General features: G+C 41.1%; 1 protein-coding gene across 1 annotated transcript in view; it reads right to left on the reverse strand.

The window, feature by feature from the left end:
• Positions 1-20,946, reverse strand: part of Ube2g1 (ubiquitin conjugating enzyme E2 G1) — a 92,497-nt gene that overhangs the window by 16,469 nt on the left and 55,082 nt on the right. Inside the window, exon 2 of the mRNA XM_004672402.3 lies at positions 10,344-10,446. Within this exon, the coding sequence (XP_004672459.1) occupies positions 10,344-10,446 (103 nt within the window). The remainder of the gene's footprint in view (positions 1-10,343; positions 10,447-20,946) is intronic.

Below are 20,946 nucleotides of genomic sequence, written 5' to 3' on the forward strand. Positions count from 1 at the left end.
ATTACTGTGGTTCAAGACCACCCTGAGACTACATAGTGAATTCCAGATCAACGTGAGCTAGAGCGAGACCCTACTTTAAAAAGATAAAACTACTACTACTACTACTACTGATAATAATAATAACAATAAAATAAAAAATAAAAGGGGGGTGCATCCAGATAAGGTTACACTGTTGCTATGCTACAAGTCTTTCTTATTTGTTATTTTTTTTTAATTTTTATTTATTTGAGAGCGACAGACACAGAGAGAAAGACAGATAGAGGGAGAGAGAGAGAATGGGCGCGCCAGGGCCTCCAGCCTCTGCAAATGAACTCCAGACGCGTGCGCCCCCTTGTGCATCTGGCTAACGTGGGACCTGGGGAACCGAGCCTCGAACCGGGGTCGTTAGGCTTCACAGGCAAGCGCTTAACCACTAAGCCATCTCTCCAGCCCTCTTATTTGTTATTTTAAGGCAGGGTTTCACTCTAGCCCAGTTTGTCTGGGAATTCACTCTGCAGGCTCATGCTGACCTGGAACACACAGTGATCCTCCTACCTAAGCTTCCCAAGTATATACTTATTGACTTTGCATTGAAATATGACTTTTGAACCAGATGGACTGAATTTTTTAAATATATATATATACACATATATATGTTTGTGTGTGTATTCACTTATAACATATATATTAAATTATATATAAAACACAATGTATTTATTTATATAGCATATAACAAATATATACTTATATATTTATAAATGAATATTTAAATATACATTAATTAATTGGACTTACAAATAAATTTGTTGTTTATATATGTAAGTACAATGATTGTGATGGGGAGGTAGTATGATGGAGAATGGAATTTCAAAGGGGAAAGCTGGGGGGGGAGGGCATTACCATGGGATTTTTTTTATAATCATGGAAAATGCTAATAAAAATTAAAAAAAATAAATTTGTTGTTTATTTTATAGCAGAGAGACAATATATGAATGGGAGTAGCAGGGCTTTTAGCCACAGCAGATGAACTCCAGATGCATGTACCACTTCGTGTATCTGGCTTTAAATGGGTCCTGAGGAATCAAACCTGGGTTGTTAGGCTTTCCAAGCAAGCAGCTTAACTATTGAGCATTTCAGACCTGAATTTTTTTTTAATATTCTATTTTATTTGTTTATTTTAGAGATACAGAGAGAGAGTGAGAGAGACAGACAGACAGAATGGGCATGATGGGGTATCCAGCCACTGCAAAGGAACTCCAGACACATGTGCCACCTTAAGCATCTGGCTTACATGGGTCCTGGGGAATAAAACTTGGGTCCTTTGGCTTTGCAGACAAGCTCCTTAACCGCTAAACCATCTCTCCAGCACCTGGATCTTTTATTTTATCTTTAAGAGCTGGGTAAGGCTAGTGACTGCTATAATGCAAAGTACAGTTGCAAGTCAAAGGCTAGTGACTGTTATAATGCAAAGTGCAGTTTCAAGTCAATGTCATTTATCTGGCTTGGGAAGAGGTCTTATTCATAAGAACAATGTAAGCTGTATATATTACCATCAAATAACAAAGAGATCAAGTAAAGGCAGAGCAAAAATAACTAAGTGGTGGTGCTCAGGAAGTTTGGGCAAAAGTTCAAAGTCAAGCCAGGTGTGGTGGCACACATCTTTAATCCCAGCACTTGGGAGGCAGAGGTAGGAGGATCGCCATGAGTTCAATGCCACCCTGAGACTACAGAGAGAATTCCAGGTTAGCCTGAGCTAGATAGTGCAAGACCCTACCTCAAGAAACAAAACAAAACAAAATTATAAACCCACTAGAAATACCCTCCAGTGAGACTGCTTTAGATGAAATGCCTGACAAAGATTTCAAAAAAAAAATTATTATATCTATGTTCAAAGGAAGCAAAGAAGAAAACCAACTCCTGAAGGAGAACACAGGAAGCTAACTTAATGAAATAAGGAAGTCAATACAAAACATGAGTAATGAAATAGAAATAATGAAAAAATACAAATCAGAAATATTAGAACTGAAAAAGAGAGTAAGTCAAATACAAAACTCTGTAGAAAGTAGAATGGATTAAGGAGAGGACAGGATAACTAAGCTAGAAGACCAGGTGGCAGATTTAATACAGTCCAACAAAGACAAACTAATAGGAAGCCACAAATGGAAATTTCAAGACATCTGGGACACTACGAACAGATCAAACATCAGAATTCAGGGCATATAAGCTGGAGAGATGGCTTAGTGGTTGGGCGCTTGCCTGTGAAGACTAGGGATCCCAGTTCAAGGCTCAATTCCCCAATCCCCACAAAAAAAACAAGGTGGTGCATTCATCTGAAGTTTGGTTGCAGTGGCTGGAGGCCCTAATTCACCCATTCTCTTTTTCTCTCTCTCCCTCTCTCTCTACCTCATTCTCTCTCTCTGCCACTCTCAAATAAATAAACAAACAAAAAAAAGGTTTAAAAAAAAACAAACAGAAGTAGAAGGAGAAGAATTTCATTCCAAAGGCATAGTAGGCATTTTCAACAAAATCACAGAAGAAAACTTCCCCCAACTTGGGAAAGAGATACCAATGCAGATATAGGAAGCCTTTAGAACACCAGCCAGACAAAACCTGGAAAGAACCTCTCCTCACCATATTATAATCAAATTATCAAACATACAAACCAAAGAAAATATATTGAAAGCAGTTAGACAGAAAAATCAAGTCACATACAAAGAAAGGCAAGCCCATCAGGATCACAGCAGATTACTCAACACAAACTTTAAAAGCCAAGAGGTCTTGCAATGATGTATTCCAAGTTCTAAAGGATAACAACTGTCAACCAAGGTTACTTTATTTATCCTGCAAAGCTATACATTCAAATAGATAAGTAAGGACATACCACAACAAAAGCAGGCTAAAGGAATATTTGAAGACAAAACCAGCTCTACAGAAAATACTAGAAAGGATTCTCCATGCTCAAGACAAAGAAAAGCACCCATATAAGGAACCTGGAAAAAACAAACCATAATCAAGCAGGGCGTGGTGGCGCACGCCTTTAATCCCAGCCCTCGGGAGGCAGAGGTAGGAGGATCGCCGAGAGTTCGAGGCCACCCTGAGACTCCATAGTGAATTCCAGGTCAGCCTGGGCTAGAGTGAGACCCTACCTCAAAACCTCCCCTCCCCCAGAAAAAAAGAAAGAAAGAAAAGAAAAACAAACTATAATCAAATACTAGCTGTGGTGATTTGATTCAGATGTCCCCCATAAACTTAGGTGTTCTGAGTGCTAGGTTCCCAGCTGATAGAGATTTGAAAATTAACACCTCCAGGAGGCAGTGTATTGCTGGGGGTGGGCTTATGGGTGTTATAACTAGCTTCCCCTTGCCAGTGTTTGGCACACTCTCCCGTTGCTATTGTCCACTTTATGTTGGCCAGGGGGTGATGTCTACCCTCTGTTCATGCCATCATTTTCCCCTGCCATTGTGGAACTTCCCCTGGAGCCTGCAATCCAAAATAAACCTCTTTTTCCCAGAAGGTGCTCTTGGTTGGGTGATTTCTACCAGCCATGCAAACCTGACTGTAACAGTAAAGTGGTACTGAAGAGTGGGGTTGCTGCTAGACACCTGACTGTGTGGCTTTGGCCTTTTGGAGCTGATTTTCAATGTGGAAGGATTTGAAACCTTGGCCTAAGAGATCCCTTGCAGTGCTGTAAGTACAGCTTGATAGAGTGTTATTGTCAGAGCTGAAAGGCCTGAATGCAGTAATAACTATGGACTGTGAGGTTTGGCTCATGAGGGTGAGAAAGAGTTTTGCAGGGACTGGGCTAGCAGTTTGTGTGGGAAGCTTGCTGTTCTGCCTGGGTCCTAAGAAATTGTGCAGGGTTGCATTGCATAGAAATGAACTGGTGGGCTGGAGAGATGGCTTAGCGGTTAAGCGCTTGCCTGTGAAGCCTGAGGATCCTGGTTCAAGGCTCGATTCTCCATGACCCACGTTAGCCAGATGCACAAGGGGGTGCACATTTGCAGTGGCTGGAGGCCCTGGCGTGCCCATTCTCTCTCACTCTCTATCTGCCTCTTTCTCTCTCTCTCTCTGTTGCTCTCAAAAAAATAAAAGAAAAAGAAAAAGAAATGAAGTGGTGTGAGCAGAGAGATATGGCACAGGAAGAAAAATCTGTAAGTGAACTGCTGCCCATTCAGCTGTAATTGGGAGATTACAAACTTTGAGATTGGGCTAGCTGACCTGCACTGTGACAACAGGAAGAATGTAGACTCTCTTAAAGGAGCCTGAGTGCCCAAGAAATGTCCTGTTATTGGAAGTCTGTTTTATTTCCCTCTGGATTAACAAACTGGCACCCTACCTGGTATTGTGGAGTATAAGAAATGCAAGAAAGAGAGGGTCACTGAGTTTGCAATACAGTCTTCTTGTGTTTTAGAAGGGGTCATGGGCAGTGTGAAGCAGGTTTGCTGGATGCCTGCATGGAGATCCAATGTAGCTGTGAGGATGAACTGGATTGCAGTGGAGACCCAGTGGAAATGCTGGGACCATGAAATGGCTGCTAAGGAAAGCTGCCAGCCCTGATGAAGTTTTCCAGGACTGTGAGTAGCCTAGCTGGAGGGACAGAATTGGAATTCCAGAGACTTGTTGCTGGTTAGAATTAGTGGACTTGGAGATTTGTCACTGGCTAGAGTTGTTGGGCTCCAAGCTACAGAGTTTGGTGTTTGCCCGGTTTTAAATCATGTATTGCTTGAATATTTCTTTGCTATGCCCAATGCCATCTTTTGCAATGTGTTTATTCTGTGCCATTATGGGGGTTTTTGGGATTTGTTGGTATTATGGCTCAGTTAAAAGATCTTGGACTATTATGGGGATGTATGAACATCATTGGAATTGATAAAAAGTATGGGGAATTTTAGGGTTGTAAGAATGCATTACATTTTATATCACAGATGGTTATCAGTTTATGGGGGCCAGGGGTGCAATGTGGTGGTTTGATTCAGGTGTTCCCCATAAACTTAGGTGTTCTGAATGCTAGGTTCCCAGCTGATGGAGATTTGGGAATATACACCTCCAGGAGGCAAGGCAGTGTATTGCTGGGGATGGGCTTATCGGTATTTTATCTAGCTTTCTCTTGCCAGTGTTTGGCACACTCTCCTGTTACTCTTGTCTACCTTATGTTGGCCAGGTGACATCCATCCTCTGTTCATGCCATTATTTTCCCCTGCTACCATGGAGTTTCCCCTCTATCTTTTTCCCAGAAGGTGCTCTTGGTTGGGTGATTTCTACCAGCAATGTGAACCTGACTGCAACACTAGTTAATACAAGAGAACAAAGGTAAAACCAGAAGAATTACAAAAAAAAAAAAAAAAGGCAAAAATAAATACACACCTTTCAATGACACCTCTTAATATCAACGGCCTCAATGCCCCAACCAAAAGACATAGGCTAGTGGACTGGGTTAAAAAGCAGAATCCTTGCCAGATATGGTGGCGCACACCTTTAATCCCAGCAGTCGGGAGACAGAGGTAGGAGGACCGCCATGAGTTCGAGGCCACCCTGAGACTCCATAATGAATTTCAGGTCAGCCTGGGCTACAGTGAGACCCTACCTCGAAAAACAAAACAAAACAAAACAAACAAACAAAAAAAAAAAACGAAAAGAAAAGCAGGATCCTTCAATTTGTTGTCTCCAAGAAATTTACCTCTCCACAAAAGATGGACAGATACTATCTTAGGGTAAAAGGTTGGAAAGCCCTGTTTCAAGCAAATGGACCTAGAACCCAAGCAAGTATCACTATCCTAGTGTCAGACAAGGCAGACATCAGACCAACATTAGTTCGGAAAGATAAAGAAGGTCACTTCATATTGATTAAAGGGACACTCTAACAGAAAGACATTACAATCCTAAACATATATGCAAGTAACATGGACGCTCCCAATTTCATCAAACACTATTAGAACTAAGGTCACAGATAACACCAAACACAGTGGTAGAAGGTGACTTCAACACCCCACTCTCATCAATTGACAGGTCATCTGGCAAAAATGCATCTGGATTAAATTAGGTCATAGAACAAATGGATGTAACATATATACAGGACATTTCATCCAAATGCTGCAGAATATACATTTTTTTCAGCAGCACATGGAACATTTTCTAAAATAGACCACATGTTAGGACACAAAGCAAATCTTACCAAACACAGGAAATATGAAATAATTCCTTGCACTCTATCTGATCACAGTGGGATTGAATGACAAATCAACAGCAAGAAAAGCTATAGAAGCCAGGCGTGGTGGTGCACACCTTTAATCCCAGCACTTGGGAGGATGAGGTAGGAGGATCGCTAAGAGTTCAAGGCCACCTTGAGACTGCATATGAATTCCAGGTCAACCTGAAAGAGTGAAATCCTACCCCAAAAAGCCAAATATATAAATAATTAAAGATTCTGTACTTGGAGCTGGCAGTATAGCTCAATGGTACAGCACTTGGTTAGCATTCAATCAAGACAGCTACACACACTTTAAAAAAAAAAGGGCTATTTTTAGTTGGGTGTAATAGCTTTCACACTGAGAATGCCAGCACTCAAGAAGCCGAAGGACCCAGGTTCAATTCCCAGTAAAGCCAGATGCACAAGGAAGCACATGTATCTGGAGTGCCTTTGCAGTGGCTAGAGGCCCTGGTTAGCCCATTCTCCCTCTCTCCATATATGTATTATGTATGCATGTATGTATGTGCCTCTATCTCTCTCAAAAGTAAATAAATAAAATATAAAATATATTTTCTAGGGCTAGAGACATAGGTGGATTAGCAGTTACGACACTTGTCTGTTAAGCTTATGGACCCAGGTTCAACTCCCTAGTACCCACATATGCCAGGTGCACAAGGTGGCACATGTGTATGGAGTTTATTTGCAGTGGCTAGAGGTCCTGGCATGCCCATTCTCACTCTCTCTCAAATAAATAAATAAATAAATAAGAATATTTTTAATATTTTTTAAAATCTTATGGTAGGTAAAGATGAGTACTAGTGTTAACCATCAGTCTCAATAAATGAACATTTTAGTGTCCAAGCTAATAATTACATAGATTGTACAGAATGTGGAATGCCCTCTAGTGAACATGAAGGTTAGTGATGCCATCACAAAATATACCTGATTTTATAGAATTTTGGTACACTACTTTCGTTTTGTTTCATGGTACGGAGAATTGAACCCACAGATGTGTGCATGCTAACTAAGCACATGGTCTACCACAGAAGCACAGCTCCAGCCCATGGTACAGTACTTTTTTTCTGATGCAATTATTAGGGGTAATCACTTAGTTTGGGTAACCCAAAACATCATGTTAATTTATTTTCAATTCCTCTAGTCTCTCTATCCCACTGAAAACAACTACAAGAACATTACTAACTTCCTCAAAGTCAAGGCAAGAAATCTTCTTTTAATTAATTTATTTGAGAGAGAGAAAAAGAGGTAGAGAGATAACAGGTGTGCCAGGGCCTTCAGTCACTATAAAGTAACTCCAAACACATGGGCCTTCTTGTGCATCTGGCTTCCATGGATCCGGGAATCGAACCTTGGTTCTTAGGCTTCACAGGCAAATGCTTTAACTGCTAAGCCATCTCTCCAACCCAACAAATCTTTTTTAAAAAATCTGTTAAGAGCTTAATTCTTGATAGCATCTAAGAAGGCTTTCCCTATAAAACATTTCCATATTGTCCTTGCCAGGCAAAATGTACCAACTGGTGCAATGGTGGGTGTAGCATGTGCTTTAAAGGAAACCAACTACTCTCTGATTGGATCTGAGGTGTGCACCATGGGAATAAATTCCTGCTCAGTAATGAAAACCTAGTCAAAAGCCTATGGGGCTGGAGAGATGGCTTAGCAGTTAAGGCACTTGCCTGTGAAGCTTAAGGAGCCAGGTTTGATTCCCCAGAACCTACATAAGCCAGATACACATGTTGGTGCATGTGTCTGGAGTTCACATTGGCCAGAGGCCCTGGCATGCACTTAGGAGGCAAAGGTGAGTCCGAGGACACCCTGAGACTACAGAGTGAATTCCTGATCACCCTGGGATAGAGTGAGGCCCAACCTAAAAAGAAAGAACAAAAAAAAGTGGCACAAGCATCAAGCATTTGGTTGCTGGTGCACACACAACTAGTAGTCATTTAATAATATTGTAGACCAGGCGTGGTGTCGCACGCCTTTAATCCCAGCACTTGGGAGGCACAGGTAGGAGGATTGCTGTGAGTTCAAGGCCATCATGAGACTATACATAGAGAATTCCAGGTCAGCCTGGACTACAGTGAGACCCTACCTCAATAAACAACAACAACAAAAAGATTATTTTAGGATTCCACAACTTTTATAAACTATAGAAAAGTGATCAGTAGTTCTCTTTAAGGTCAGAACATCATTTTTCTAAAATTTATTCTTTGAAAACCCAATTAGAAAAATCACCAGAGGGCTGGAGAGATGGTTTAGTGGTTAAGGCACTTGCCTACAAAGCCAAAGTACCCAGGTTTGATTCCCCTGGACCCACAAACCATATGCACAAGGTGGCACATATGTCTGGAGTTCATTTGCAGTGGCTGGATGTCCTGACGTGCCCATTCTCTCTCTCTCTTCCTCCCTGTGCCTCTTTCTCTCAAATAAGGAAATAAAACAAAACATTAAAAGAAAAAAAATCTTGGGCTGGAGGGGTGGCTTAGCGGTTAAGCGCTTGCCTGTGAAGCCTAAGGACCCCAGTTCGAGGCTCGGTTCCCCAGGTCCCAGGTTAGCCAGATGCACAAGGGGGCACACACGTCTGGAGTTCGTTTGCAGAGGCTGGAAGCCCCGGTGCGCCCATTCTCTCTCTCCCTCTATCTGTCTTTCTCTCTGTGTCTGTCGCTCCCAAATAAATAAATAAATAATTTTTAAAAAAATCTTGAAAGTGCCCTCCAGCTTTGAGGTATCAATATGGACAATATGTTCCATATGAAAATCTCTCAGAAACCTGTACTCTTATTCTTTTAAAAAACTGCTAAGGAAGTTGGGCGTGGTGGAGCATGCAGAGGTAGGAGGATCGCTGAGAGTTCGAGGCCACCTGAGTCTTCATAATGAATTCCAGGTCAGCTTGGACCAGGGTGAGACCCTACCTCGAAAAATAAAATAAAAAATAAAAATAAATTTTAAAAGCTGCTAAGGAATTAAGAATAGTAATGCTTTCTTCCTCAAAATTATCATGTTTCCTTTGGGGTTGTGGTGACTAGAATGAAACAAACCCCATAAAACCATGTGTCCTGAATGCTTGGTCCCAAGCTAGTGACAATTTTGTAGGTGGAGACTTGTTGGAGGAAGTGAGTTAGCAGAAGCAGGCTTAGGGGTATTATAGCCAGCTTCCCCTTGCCAGAACGTGGCTCACTATCCTGCTGCTGTTGTCTACCCAATGTTGACAAGGAGGTAATGTCCAGCCTCTGCTCTACCATCTTTTCCCTGACATCAAGAAGCTTCCTCAAGAGACTGAGGAAAAAAATAAAAACTTTCCTATGATCAGCTGCTATTCGGGTGCTGTCAGAGCAACTAGAGGGTAACTTACAATAGTGGTCAAGGTACAGTAAGCACAAGAGAAGAAAAAAACACTTCAAAATAAAATATTTCCTTCTCCAATTTTGCCAAAATTAATCATCTTATTTCTAGAACTTAAGTAAAATAATATGTACTTATAAATAATCTCACCATACCCAGCTCATACTTACTTTTGTGCTTTTGTTGTTGTTTTTGAGGTACAGTCTCATTCTAACCCAGGTTGACCTGGAATTCACTATGTAGTCTCAGGGTGGCCTTGGACTCATGGTGATCTTTCTACCTCTGCCTTCCCAGTATTTCGATTAAAGGTGCGCAACACCATGCCCGGCTAGGGTTTTTTTGGTTTTTGTTGTTTTGTTTTTTGTAATGTATATGTGTGGGGGTTTTTTTGTTGTTTTTTTTTGTTGTTGTTTTTTTGTTGTTGTTTTTTTGAGGTAAGGTTTCACTCTAGTTTAGGCTGACCTGGAATTCACTCTGTATTTTCAGGGTGGCCTCAAACTCATGGCAATCCTCCTACCTCTGCCTCCTGCGTACTGATTAAAGGTATGCGCCATCATGCCTGGCTAATAAATTTTATTTTTAAGGTTATTTATTCCATGTATCAAGAGTACCTGAACTTCTGAAACTAGTATATATATTTAAACCAACAAGTTTTAGACATTAGAGCTTAAAAAACAATTCAAAAACACTGGAAATGCTAAATTCAAACAAATGAAGACAGTTATTTCATCTGTCCATTAATTTTTTTTATTTGTCCAAATTTTAATTTCAGTTAACTAAAGAAGCTCCTTTTTGAAGATGTCAGTTCCAATATACTTACTAAAGTGTATCTGGAGGACCAATAATAAGGACTTCCCATCGATAGAGATCATTATCATCTATTAAACCTGCTGAAAAGCCTTCCACTGGATTTTTGTTGAGTTCTGCAGAAAAAGAAAAATCAGATCAAAACTTCTAAGCACATTATTTTTAACCAAAAGGTAAATTATAGAACTTAAGCACATATGTTATAAGTTCTAAATTGTTAACAAAAAAGCCAGGTATGGTGGCACACACCTTTAATCCCAGTAGAGGTAGGAGGATTGCAGTAAACTCAAGGCCTCCCTGGAACTACACAATGAGTGCCAGGTCAGCCTTGGCTAGAGTGAGACCCTACACCTTGGGAAGAAAGAAGAAAAGAAAGAAAGAAGTCAGGCGCAGTGGCACGTACCTTTAATCCCAGCACCTGGGAGGCAGAAGTAGGAGGATTGTTGAGAGTTCAAGGCCAGCCTGAGACTGACTACACAGTGAACTCCAGGTCAGCCTGGGCTACAGAAAGACCCTACTTCTAAAAATAAAAATAAATAAATAAAGTTTAAAAGAAAGAAAGAAAGAAAAAGGGCTGGAGAGACGGTTTAGTGATTAAGCGCTTGCCTGTGAAGGACAATGGTTCGAGGTTTGTATTCCCCCGGACCCATGTAAGCCAGATGCACAAGGTGGCACATGCATCTGGAGTCCGTTTGTAGTGGCTGGAGGCCCTGGCATGCTCATTTTCTCTCTATCTGACACTCTCAAATAAGTAAAAATAAACAAAAAATTAAAAAAAGAAAAAGAACAATGGGAGGGAGGGAAAGGGGGGAATGGGGAAGGAGAGAGAACTTGCCAGGTAAAAAAATACCTCATAACCAAAGCATTTTATTTTCCACATTTGTAGTGAAGCCATGTGTAAAGCAAACTATCAGGCAATCAACTTCTGCCTTCTTCATTAGACCCTGCTGTCCAGACAAGCTCTTATCATTCTAGGTAGCCCTACAGTGAGTGAGAGAGCTTATTAAAACACAGATATGATTCCCTGGGTCTGGCAAGACTCGTCAGTGGATGAAGGTGCTTGCTTGCAAAGCCTGACAGCCATATTGGATTCCCCAGTAACCATATAAGGCCAGATTCGCAAAGTGGTAAGTGTGTATGGTGTTCATTTGCAATGACAAGACGCCCTAGTGTGTGCACTCATACTCTCTCTACTTGCAAGTAAATAATAAAAATGCTTTAATCCCAGCACTTGGGAGGCAGAGGTAGGAGGACTGCTGTGAATTCAAGGCCACCCTGAAACTAGTTAGTAAATACCAGATCAGCCTGGACTACAGAGAGACCCTACCTCAAAATGACACCCCCAAAATTATAAGCAAATAATAAATTAATGCAAATATCCAGACCCATTCTCAAAGGAAACTAGAAATAAAGCAGGAATAATAAATCGTATTTAAATTTTTCTTTTTTATTCCCTTCCTAAAAATGAATAAATATGAGAAACTAGAAATCAATCAAAAATCATAATTCTTTTCTAAATATTTTGGTTTTATTTATGAGGGAAGGGAAGGCAGAGGGAGGGGAGGGGAAGAATGGGCACTTCAGGACCTCTAGTCACTGCAAACCAACTCCAGATGCATATGCCATCATGTGCATCTGGTTTACCTGGGTACTGGGGAATTGAACCAGTATCCTTCACAGGTAAGCATCTTGACAGCTAAGTCATCTCTCCCATAATTCTTTTTTTAAAAAATATTTTTATTCATTTTCAACAAAGAAGGGAGTATATAAACGAGAATGACCCTCCTATCACTGTTAATTAACTCCAGATGCATGTGCCATGTTGTATGCCCTGCTTTATGTGGGTATTGGGAAATCGAACCCAAATAGTTAAGCTTTACAAACAAGGGTCATTAACCAACTGAGCCATCTCTCCCAGGAATGGTAATTCTTTGCTAGAAACACTAACAGAATACCTAATAATACCTTTTCATTGGAAATAACTGAGCTTTACCAGCTCTTGTTTATGTTAATGTTTGTATATCTATTTGCCATAACCCCTAAAGGAATATCCAACACCCATGAGGTACATCAGATAATTATTCTTAGCAAGTCACCTCTGTGTTTAAAGCTATGGCAACATTTATTGTTGAAGATTCCACATACTCTGGCTGCAAGGTCACTGAGAAATTGTGTTGGAGCTGAGCAGAAAACCTCCTCCATATAAACCAGCCGACAGAAAGTTAGAAAAAGCTACACTGCCTGCAGTTCAATGGGAAAGAGAGAAATCACCGGTGAAGATACTGAACAGTAGACATTGCAAGCCTTAAATTTGGCAAACCAGACCAAATGAGCCAATGAGTGCAATAGTGGCATGTCTATTATCGGGGAAACCAACAGCTAACTGGCCTGGAGGCCCACTCCATGGGAGGGAATACATGCCTGACACTGAAACCTTCCATAGGGAAGTCATGTGTCCTAGGGGTATAACATCTGCTGGTATCTAGCTAAATGCATATATTATGCTTACCAAACTGCCCAGCAAGCACTTCTCTTAATGTTCACACCCATATGTTAATGCTACTGCCACTTTTGCTTAGAAAAGCTTCTCTTTTCAGATGATGACAGAGGAGTGCTCAGCACAGAAACGTTCTCTATCATACCTTAAGGCTCAGGGTCCATTGCAGAAGAGGTGGCAGAAAGAATACAAGAGCCAAAGGAAGGGTAGGAGTCCTTAAAATGTGCTCCCTCCAGACACAAAATGCCCTGGATCCATGACCTTGCAATGCCTGACACTACCTACAAAAGACCATCATAGTAAGAGGAAAAGATGATGACATCAAAATAAAAGAGACTGACAGAGGGGGAGGGGATATGATGGAGAGTGGAGTTTCAAAGGGGAAAGTGGATGGAGGGAGGGAATTACCATGGGTTATTGTCTATAATTATGGAAGTTGTCAATAAAAAAATAAATTAAAAATATGTCAGGCGTGGTGACACATGCCTTTAATCCCAGCACCTGGGAGGCAGACGTAGGAGTATTGCAGTGAGTTTGAGATTACATAGTGAATTCCAGGTCAGCCTGGGCTAGAATGAAACCCTACCTTGGAAAAAAACAGAAAGAGAGAGAGAGAGAGAGAGAGAGAGAGAGAGGGGGGGGGGGAAGGGAGGGAGGGAGGGAGGGAGGGAGGGAGGGAGGGAGGGAGGGAGGGAGGGAGGGAGAAAAAATAAATTTAAAAAAACGGGCATGGAGGTGCATGCCTTTAATCTCAGCATTTGGGAGGCAGAGGTAGGAGGATCGCCGTGAGTTTGAGGCCACCCTGAGAATACATAGTGAGTTCCAAGTCAGGCTGGGCTAGAGTGAAACCCTACCTCGAAAAACCAAGTAAGTAAGTAAGTAAGTAAATAAATAAATAAATAAATAAATAAATAAAAGCTAGGGAAACAGAGAGGCCAACACACACAGCAGAACAGACAGAACTTCTTCTCTTCCCATAGTCAGAATATGATGCACCTCAAAGACACTGGATGATCCTAGAGGGCTTAAAATATGTAATTAATATTTGGTGAACGATACCTATGTAAACTATATAATCTAATAAATACTAATACTCAATCACCTTTGAAGTCATCAGTATAATCAGCAGAGTGAATATATTTTATATATTTCATTCATAAGAAATACTGTCAATAGTCTTATCTGCCAAGGGGGCTGGGGGCTAAGTGGATCAAACTGAGAAGTTTGGACAAAGGAAGCACACGAGCAGTTCAGAAAGGACATGCTGGGAATCTGAATAGGTACATGATTCTCATATATTACTTTGCTCCTCAAGAAATGATATCCATGACTTTGCAGTGCCTAGCAATACCTACACAAGACCCTCATAATAGGAGAAAGATGATAACATCAAGTTAAAAGAGAGTAATGAGAGAGGAAGGGGATATGACAGACAGCAGAGTTATGAAGGGAAAAGTGGGGGAAGGGAGAGGAATACCATGGTTTGTTATCTGTAAGTATAGAAGTTGTCAACAATATATGTATTTTAAAAATAAAAGAAATGTCATCTAATCATGAAAACAAGTGTAATAAATACCACAAGGGTGTTAAATAGTCCCAACACTCTGGAGGCAGAGGTAGGAAGACTTCGAGTCTGCCCTGAGATTACATACTGAATTCCAGGTTAACCTGGGCTATAGAGCAAGACACTACCTCAAAAAATTAAAATAAAATAAAATAAAATAAAATAAAATAAGATAGATAGATAGATAGATAGATAGATAGATAGATAGATAGATAGATAGATAGGCAGGCAGGCAGGCAGGCAGGCAGGCAGGCAGGCAGGCAGATGGTCAGTTCTCTGTCTGTAGGTACCCATCCACAGACTTAACAAACCAGCAAAGCAAGGGCTAAAAATATTAGAAAGAACTGAGGCACTTACCTAGCATGCATACACCATGGCTGGGATCCCCAGCACTGTACTCCCACTCAACCCTCTCCCCCATCAAATCTGCATCTGTACCAAACACAGTTCTGGTTTTTTTTGGGAAGGGGGTTAGTTTGGTGTGGTTTTCTCTAGGTAGGGTCTCACTCTGACCCATGCTGGCCTGGAGTTCACTATGTATTTTCAGGGTGGCCTCAAACTCACAATGATCCTCCTACCTCTGTCTAAGTGCTGGGATTAAAGGCATGCACCACCACGCCCAGCTCAAACAGTTTTAATTCTCATCATTCTCTATAAACAATATAGTCTAGTAACTATTTGCATATTACTTATATTATTTAAGGTATTAAGAGTAATCTAAGCCAGGCAGGTGCCGCATGCCTTTAATCCCAGGACTCGAGAGGCAGAGGTAGGAGGATCACCGTGAGTTTGAGGCTACATAGTAAATTCCTGGTCAGCCTGAGCTACAGTGAAATTCTACCTTTAAAAAAAAAGAAGAAGAAGAAGAATCCAGAGCTGATTTACAGTATTTAAGAATATATGCTGGGCTGGAGAGATGGCTTGGTGGCTTCGCATGCCAGCGAAGACTAAGGAACCACGTTAGATTCCCCAGGTCCTACGTAAGCCAGATGCACTTGGTGGCACATGCATCTGGAGTTCATTTGCAGTGGCTAGAGGCCCTGGCACACCCATTCTCCCTCTCCGTCTCAAATAAATAAAAAGGAATAAATCTTTTTTTGAAAAAGTATATACTTAAGTTACTTGAAATATTAACGCTATTTTACATAAGGTAGTCAAAAGTATCTACATGGTTGGAGAGATGGCTCAGCATTAAGGTGCTTGCCTACAAATCCTAACAACCTGAGTTCAATTCCCTACTACCCACGTGGCATATGCATCTGAAGTTTGTCTGCAGTGACTAGAGGCCCTGGTGTGCTCATTCATTCATTCTTATTCCCCCGGCCCTGCTTGCAAATAAATAAATGAAACAAATAAAAATCATCTACAGATTTTGGCACAGAGAAGGAAGCTGTCTCAGAACCAATACCCCATGGGTACTGAAAGACAACTAAATTGAATTGTTCAGATCCCTTACTACAAAATTGTGCACAAGTGCCTTGTGAGGGAGTATGTAATTTATGCAGAAATCAACTCTTTCTTGAATCCTTCAACAGAAGTCCAATGAGACTTTATAAATGTAGGGAGGTAAACTATAATATTACCACATAAAAATAAAAGTGTCCCAGAAAATTCCCTTACATTTCACAGAATGTAAATTATTTCTTCTCAATTTTCTCAATACCTCATAAATTCTGAAACACATTTGCACATTTTTTTAATAAATTAATTTTTTGTTTGGTTTTTTAAAAAATAAGTTGTTTCTTTTTTTAAAATCATTTTATTTATTTATTTATTTATTTGAGAGTGACAGAGAAAGAGGCAGAGAGAGAGAGAGAGAATGGGTGTGCCAGGGCCTCCAGCCACTGCAAATGAACTCCAGACGTGTGCGCCCCCTTGTGCATCTGGCTAATGTGGGTCCTGGGGAATCAAGCCTTGAACTGGCATCCTTAGGCTTCACAGGCAAGTGCTTAACCACTAAGCCATCTACCCAGCCCCATTTGCTCATTCTTTCACTGCTTTTCTTCTACAGACATGTCATTGGCTCCATTGATCATATCATGTAAGTTGTAAAAGCAAGGCAGAGGAATGTCCAACATCTAACTTTAAAATTGGGTTTTTTTTTTTGTTGTTGTTGTTGTTTTGAGGTAGGCTCCTTCTTGCTCTATCCAAGGCTGACCTGGAATTCATTATGTAGTCTCAGGCTGGCCTCGAACTCACAGCAATCCTATATCCTCAGCATTCAGGTGTTGTGATTAAAGGCATGCACCACCACGGCTGGCAACATCTTCATCTCACTTTTTAAAACATTATAAATTTTTAAAAAATATTTTTTAATTTTTATTTATTTATTAGAGATAAAGGGCGAGAAAAAGGGTGGGTGTACCAGGACCTTTAGCCACAGCAAAGAAACTCCAGATGCATGTACCACCTTGTGCATCTGTTTATGTGGGTCCTGGAGAGTCGAACCTGGGTCCTTAGGCTTCGCAGGTAAGCGCTTTAACCACTGACCATCTCGCCAGCCCTAAAAATATTTTTATTGAGACAGGTATGGTGGCACATGCCTTTAATTTAAACAGTCGGAAGGCAGAAGTAGGAGGATTGCTGTGAGTTCAAGGCCAGCCTGAGATTGCATAATGAATTCCAGGTCAGTCTGGGCTAGAGCAAGACCCTACCTCACAAAACCAAAAACAAACACCGGGTGTAGTGGTGCACACCTTTAACCCCAGCACATGGGAGGCAGAGGTAGGAGGATCGCCATGAGTTCAAGGCCACCCTGAGACTACACAGTGAATTCTATGTCAGCTTGAGCTACAGACCCTACCTTGGGGAGGAAGGAGGGAGGGAGGGAAGGAAGGAAAGAAGGAGGGAGGGAGGAAGGAAAGGAAGGAAGGAGGGAGGGAGGGAAGGAAAGGAAGGAAGGAAGGAGGAGGGAGGGAGGAAGGGGAAGAGAGAAAGAAAGAAGGAAAGAGAGCCAGGCGTGGTGGTGCACACCTTTAATCCCAGCACTCAGGAGGCAGAGGTAGGAGGATCGCTGAGAGTTTGAGGCCACCCTGAGACTACATAGTGAATTCCAGGTCAGTCTGAGCCAGAGTGAAACAGTACCTTGAAAAAAAAAACAAGAAAGAAAGAAGGAAAGAATGAGAGAGAAAGAAAGAAAGAAGAAAAACAATAAAAATAAAAACAACACCCTAGGGGTGTAATGTCTACTGGTGTTGGCTAAATGTATATACTAGGCTCACCAAACTGCCCAGTAAGTACTTCTCTTAATGTTCATACCCTTGTATTAAGGCTACTCTCAAATTTGGTAGAGAATCTTCTCTTTTAAGATAGCAGTGACCTTGGATGAGTCAGAAGGCACCATAATGCTGAGAAGAAGTGACCAAGGAGTGCTAAGCACTAAAATATCTCTATCACATCTTCCAAGGCTCCATTGTGGAAGAGGTGGTAGAAAGAATATAAGAGCCAAAGGAAGGGTAGGACTCCTTACAGGTGCTCCTCCAGACACAAAATGGCCTGAATATCCATGACCTCACAGTGCCTGACACTACCAACACAAGAACATGGTAATAGGAAGGGAAGAGAAAGGAAGGGAGGAGGGTACTTAATAGGTTGATATTGTATATATGTAAGTACAATGATTGTTATGGGGAGGTAATATGATGGAGAATGGAATTTCAAAGGAGAAAGTGGGGGGGGGAAGGAGGGAATTAACATGGGATTTTTTTATAATCATGGAAAATGCTAATAAAAATTAAAAAATTAAAAATTAAAAAAAGAACATGGTAATAGGAAGAAAAGATGACATCAAAATAAAAGAAAATGATTGAGGGGGGGGGATATGATAAAGAGTGGAGTTTCTAAGGGGAAGGTGGGGGTAAGGAGGAAATTACCATGGGTCATTGTCTACAATTATGGAAGTTGTCAATTAAAAAAAAAAAGCAGGGCTGGGGAAATGGCTTAGCAGTTAAGGCATTTGCCTGTGAAGCCTAAGGACCTCGGTATGATTCCCCAGGACCCACATAAGTCAGATGTTCAAGGGGGCACATACATCTGGAGTTTGGTTACAGTGTCTGGAGGCCCTGCACACCCATTCTCTCTGCCTCTTCCCTTCTTTCTCTCTCTCAAGTAAATAAATAATAAATAAATATTTTTTAAAAAACAATAAATAAAAAAATAAAAAAGAACTCATATTCAAATCTCCAGGTCCCATGTAAACCAGACACAAGCACACAATGTCACACATGCACACAAGGGGGCACACATGCCTGGAGTTCATTTGCAGCAACTGAAGACCCTGGCACATTTTCCCCTTGCCTTCTTTCTCTCTCTCTCTCTCTCAAAGAAAACAAAAAAATAATTTAAAAAATATTTTTATTAGTTAAGGCCAGACATGGTGGGCACACGCCTTTAATCCCAGCACTCGGGAGGCAGAGGTAGGAGGATTGCCATGAGTTCAAGACCACCCTGAGACTACATAGAAAATTCCTGGGGTAGAGTGAGACCCTACCTTTAAAAAAAAAAACAAACTATATTCTTAGATTTGATTTTTTAAGAATTAACATAAACTATACTATAATTGGACTGGAGGTAAGGGCAGTAATACATGCCTGGTACTGAAAACCTAGTCAAAAGCCTATGGTTGGGGAGGTCATGAGCCCTAGGAGAGTAGTGCCTGCTGTTGTCTAGCTAAATGCATATATTATGCCCACCAAACTGCCCTGTAAGTACTTTTTCTGCTTATGCCCATATATAGTAATACTACACTCATTTTTTTGTTTAGAAAAGTTTCTAAAAAAAAAAAAGTTTTCAGATGGTAGTATGTGACAGGAGTGTTTAGCACTGAGACATCTCCTATCACACCCTCTCAAGGCTAAGGGTCCATTGCAAAAGAGATAAATGTAGAAAGAATTGAGGAGTCAAAGAAAGTGTAGAGCTGCTTATATTGCAATCTTCCAGGCACAAAATTGCATTGATATTCATGACCTCCCAGTGCCTGACACTACCAACATAACCTCCATAAAATAGGAGATAAAGATGATGATATCAAAATAGAAACAAGAATAATTGGGAAGGGGAGGGGAGTTGATGGAGGGAGGATATGACAGGGGGAGTATGGATGTGAGAACTATCATGGTTTGTTGTCTATGCTTATGGAAGCTGTCAAAAAAAGTTAAAAGAGTGCTTGCTGTATAAGTACAAACACCTGAAAATGATGCCCAGCACACATGTAAAAAGCTGGGTGTGGCCTGTGATCCCTGGTACTAAGGGAGGCAGGGACAGGAAAATCACTAGGGCCAACTGGTCAGCCACTGTAACTATGTATCACAGAACTCCATACCCAGTGAGAAATCTTGTCTCAAGTAAATAAGGCAGAAGAATGATAAAAGAAGACACCGAAAGTCCTCCTCTGCTCACCACACCCACATACATGGCTACAACTGCACATACACATGCCACACACATACTATAGCACATATTCTACACACATACACCCAAAAAGTGAGTGTAGAGCTGGACGTAGTGGTGCACACCTTTAATCCCAGCACACAGGAGGAGTTCAAGGGCACCCTGAAATTATACAGTGAATTGGGGGTTGGTGGAGAAATGGTGGTGCATGCCTTTAATCCCAGCATTGAGGAGAAAGAGGCAGAAGGATTGCTGTGAGTTCAAGGCCAGCCTGAGACTACATAGTGAATTCCAGGTCTGCCTGGGCTAGAGCAAAACCCTACCTCAAAAAACCACAATAAAGGAAAAACAAAAGGAGGGGGGAGGGTCCTAAACTATGTTCTGTCCACTTAAAAGTTTTAGAAAAATAGCTAGCTCAGTATTGATAAACATATCTAGTAACCACAATATAGTCTCCAAACACAAGTAGCAAACTGAATGGGAATTAGGGGTCTTTATAAAAATGGCTGATTCTAGGTCTAGGACATAGAAAATGTGCTGGGCTCACCTCATACATATCAGACAAAATAAAATAAATAGGGGCTGGAGAAATGGCTCAGCTGTTACAGCACATGCCTACAAAGCCTATGGACCTAGGTCCCATTCCTCAGTACACCCAGGTGAAGCAAGATGCACTAGGCCTAGATAGAGTTAAGTGACACTAACCATTTAAGACAAAAAGTAGCTCTTAAACCGGGTTAGTGGCACACCCCTTTAATCCCAGCACATGGGAGACAGCGGTAGGAGGATCACCATGAGTTCCAGGCTACCCTGAGACTACATAGTGAATTACAGGTCTGCCTGAGACCCTACTTCAAAAATAAAAAATAATAATAATAATAATAATTTTAAAAGTAGGGCTTAGCAGTTAAGGCACTTGCCTGCAAAACCAAAGGATCCCAGTTTGATTCTCCAGGACCCATGTAAACCAGATGCACAAGGGGACACATGCATCTGGAGTTTGTTTGCAGTGGCTGGAGGCCCTGGCGTGCCCATTGACTCTCTCTTCTCTCTCCCTCCCTCTTTCTCAAATAAATAAATAAAACATATTTAAAAATAAATAAATAAAAATAAAAAAGTAGCTCTTGAGGAATCTGAGAGCAGAATCGAAGGCCAGCAGAAACATTT

Source organism: Jaculus jaculus, chromosome 9, assembly GCF_020740685.1.
Source record: "Jaculus jaculus isolate mJacJac1 chromosome 9, mJacJac1.mat.Y.cur, whole genome shotgun sequence".
Classification (NCBI taxonomy): Eukaryota; Metazoa; Chordata; class Mammalia; order Rodentia; family Dipodidae; genus Jaculus; species Jaculus jaculus.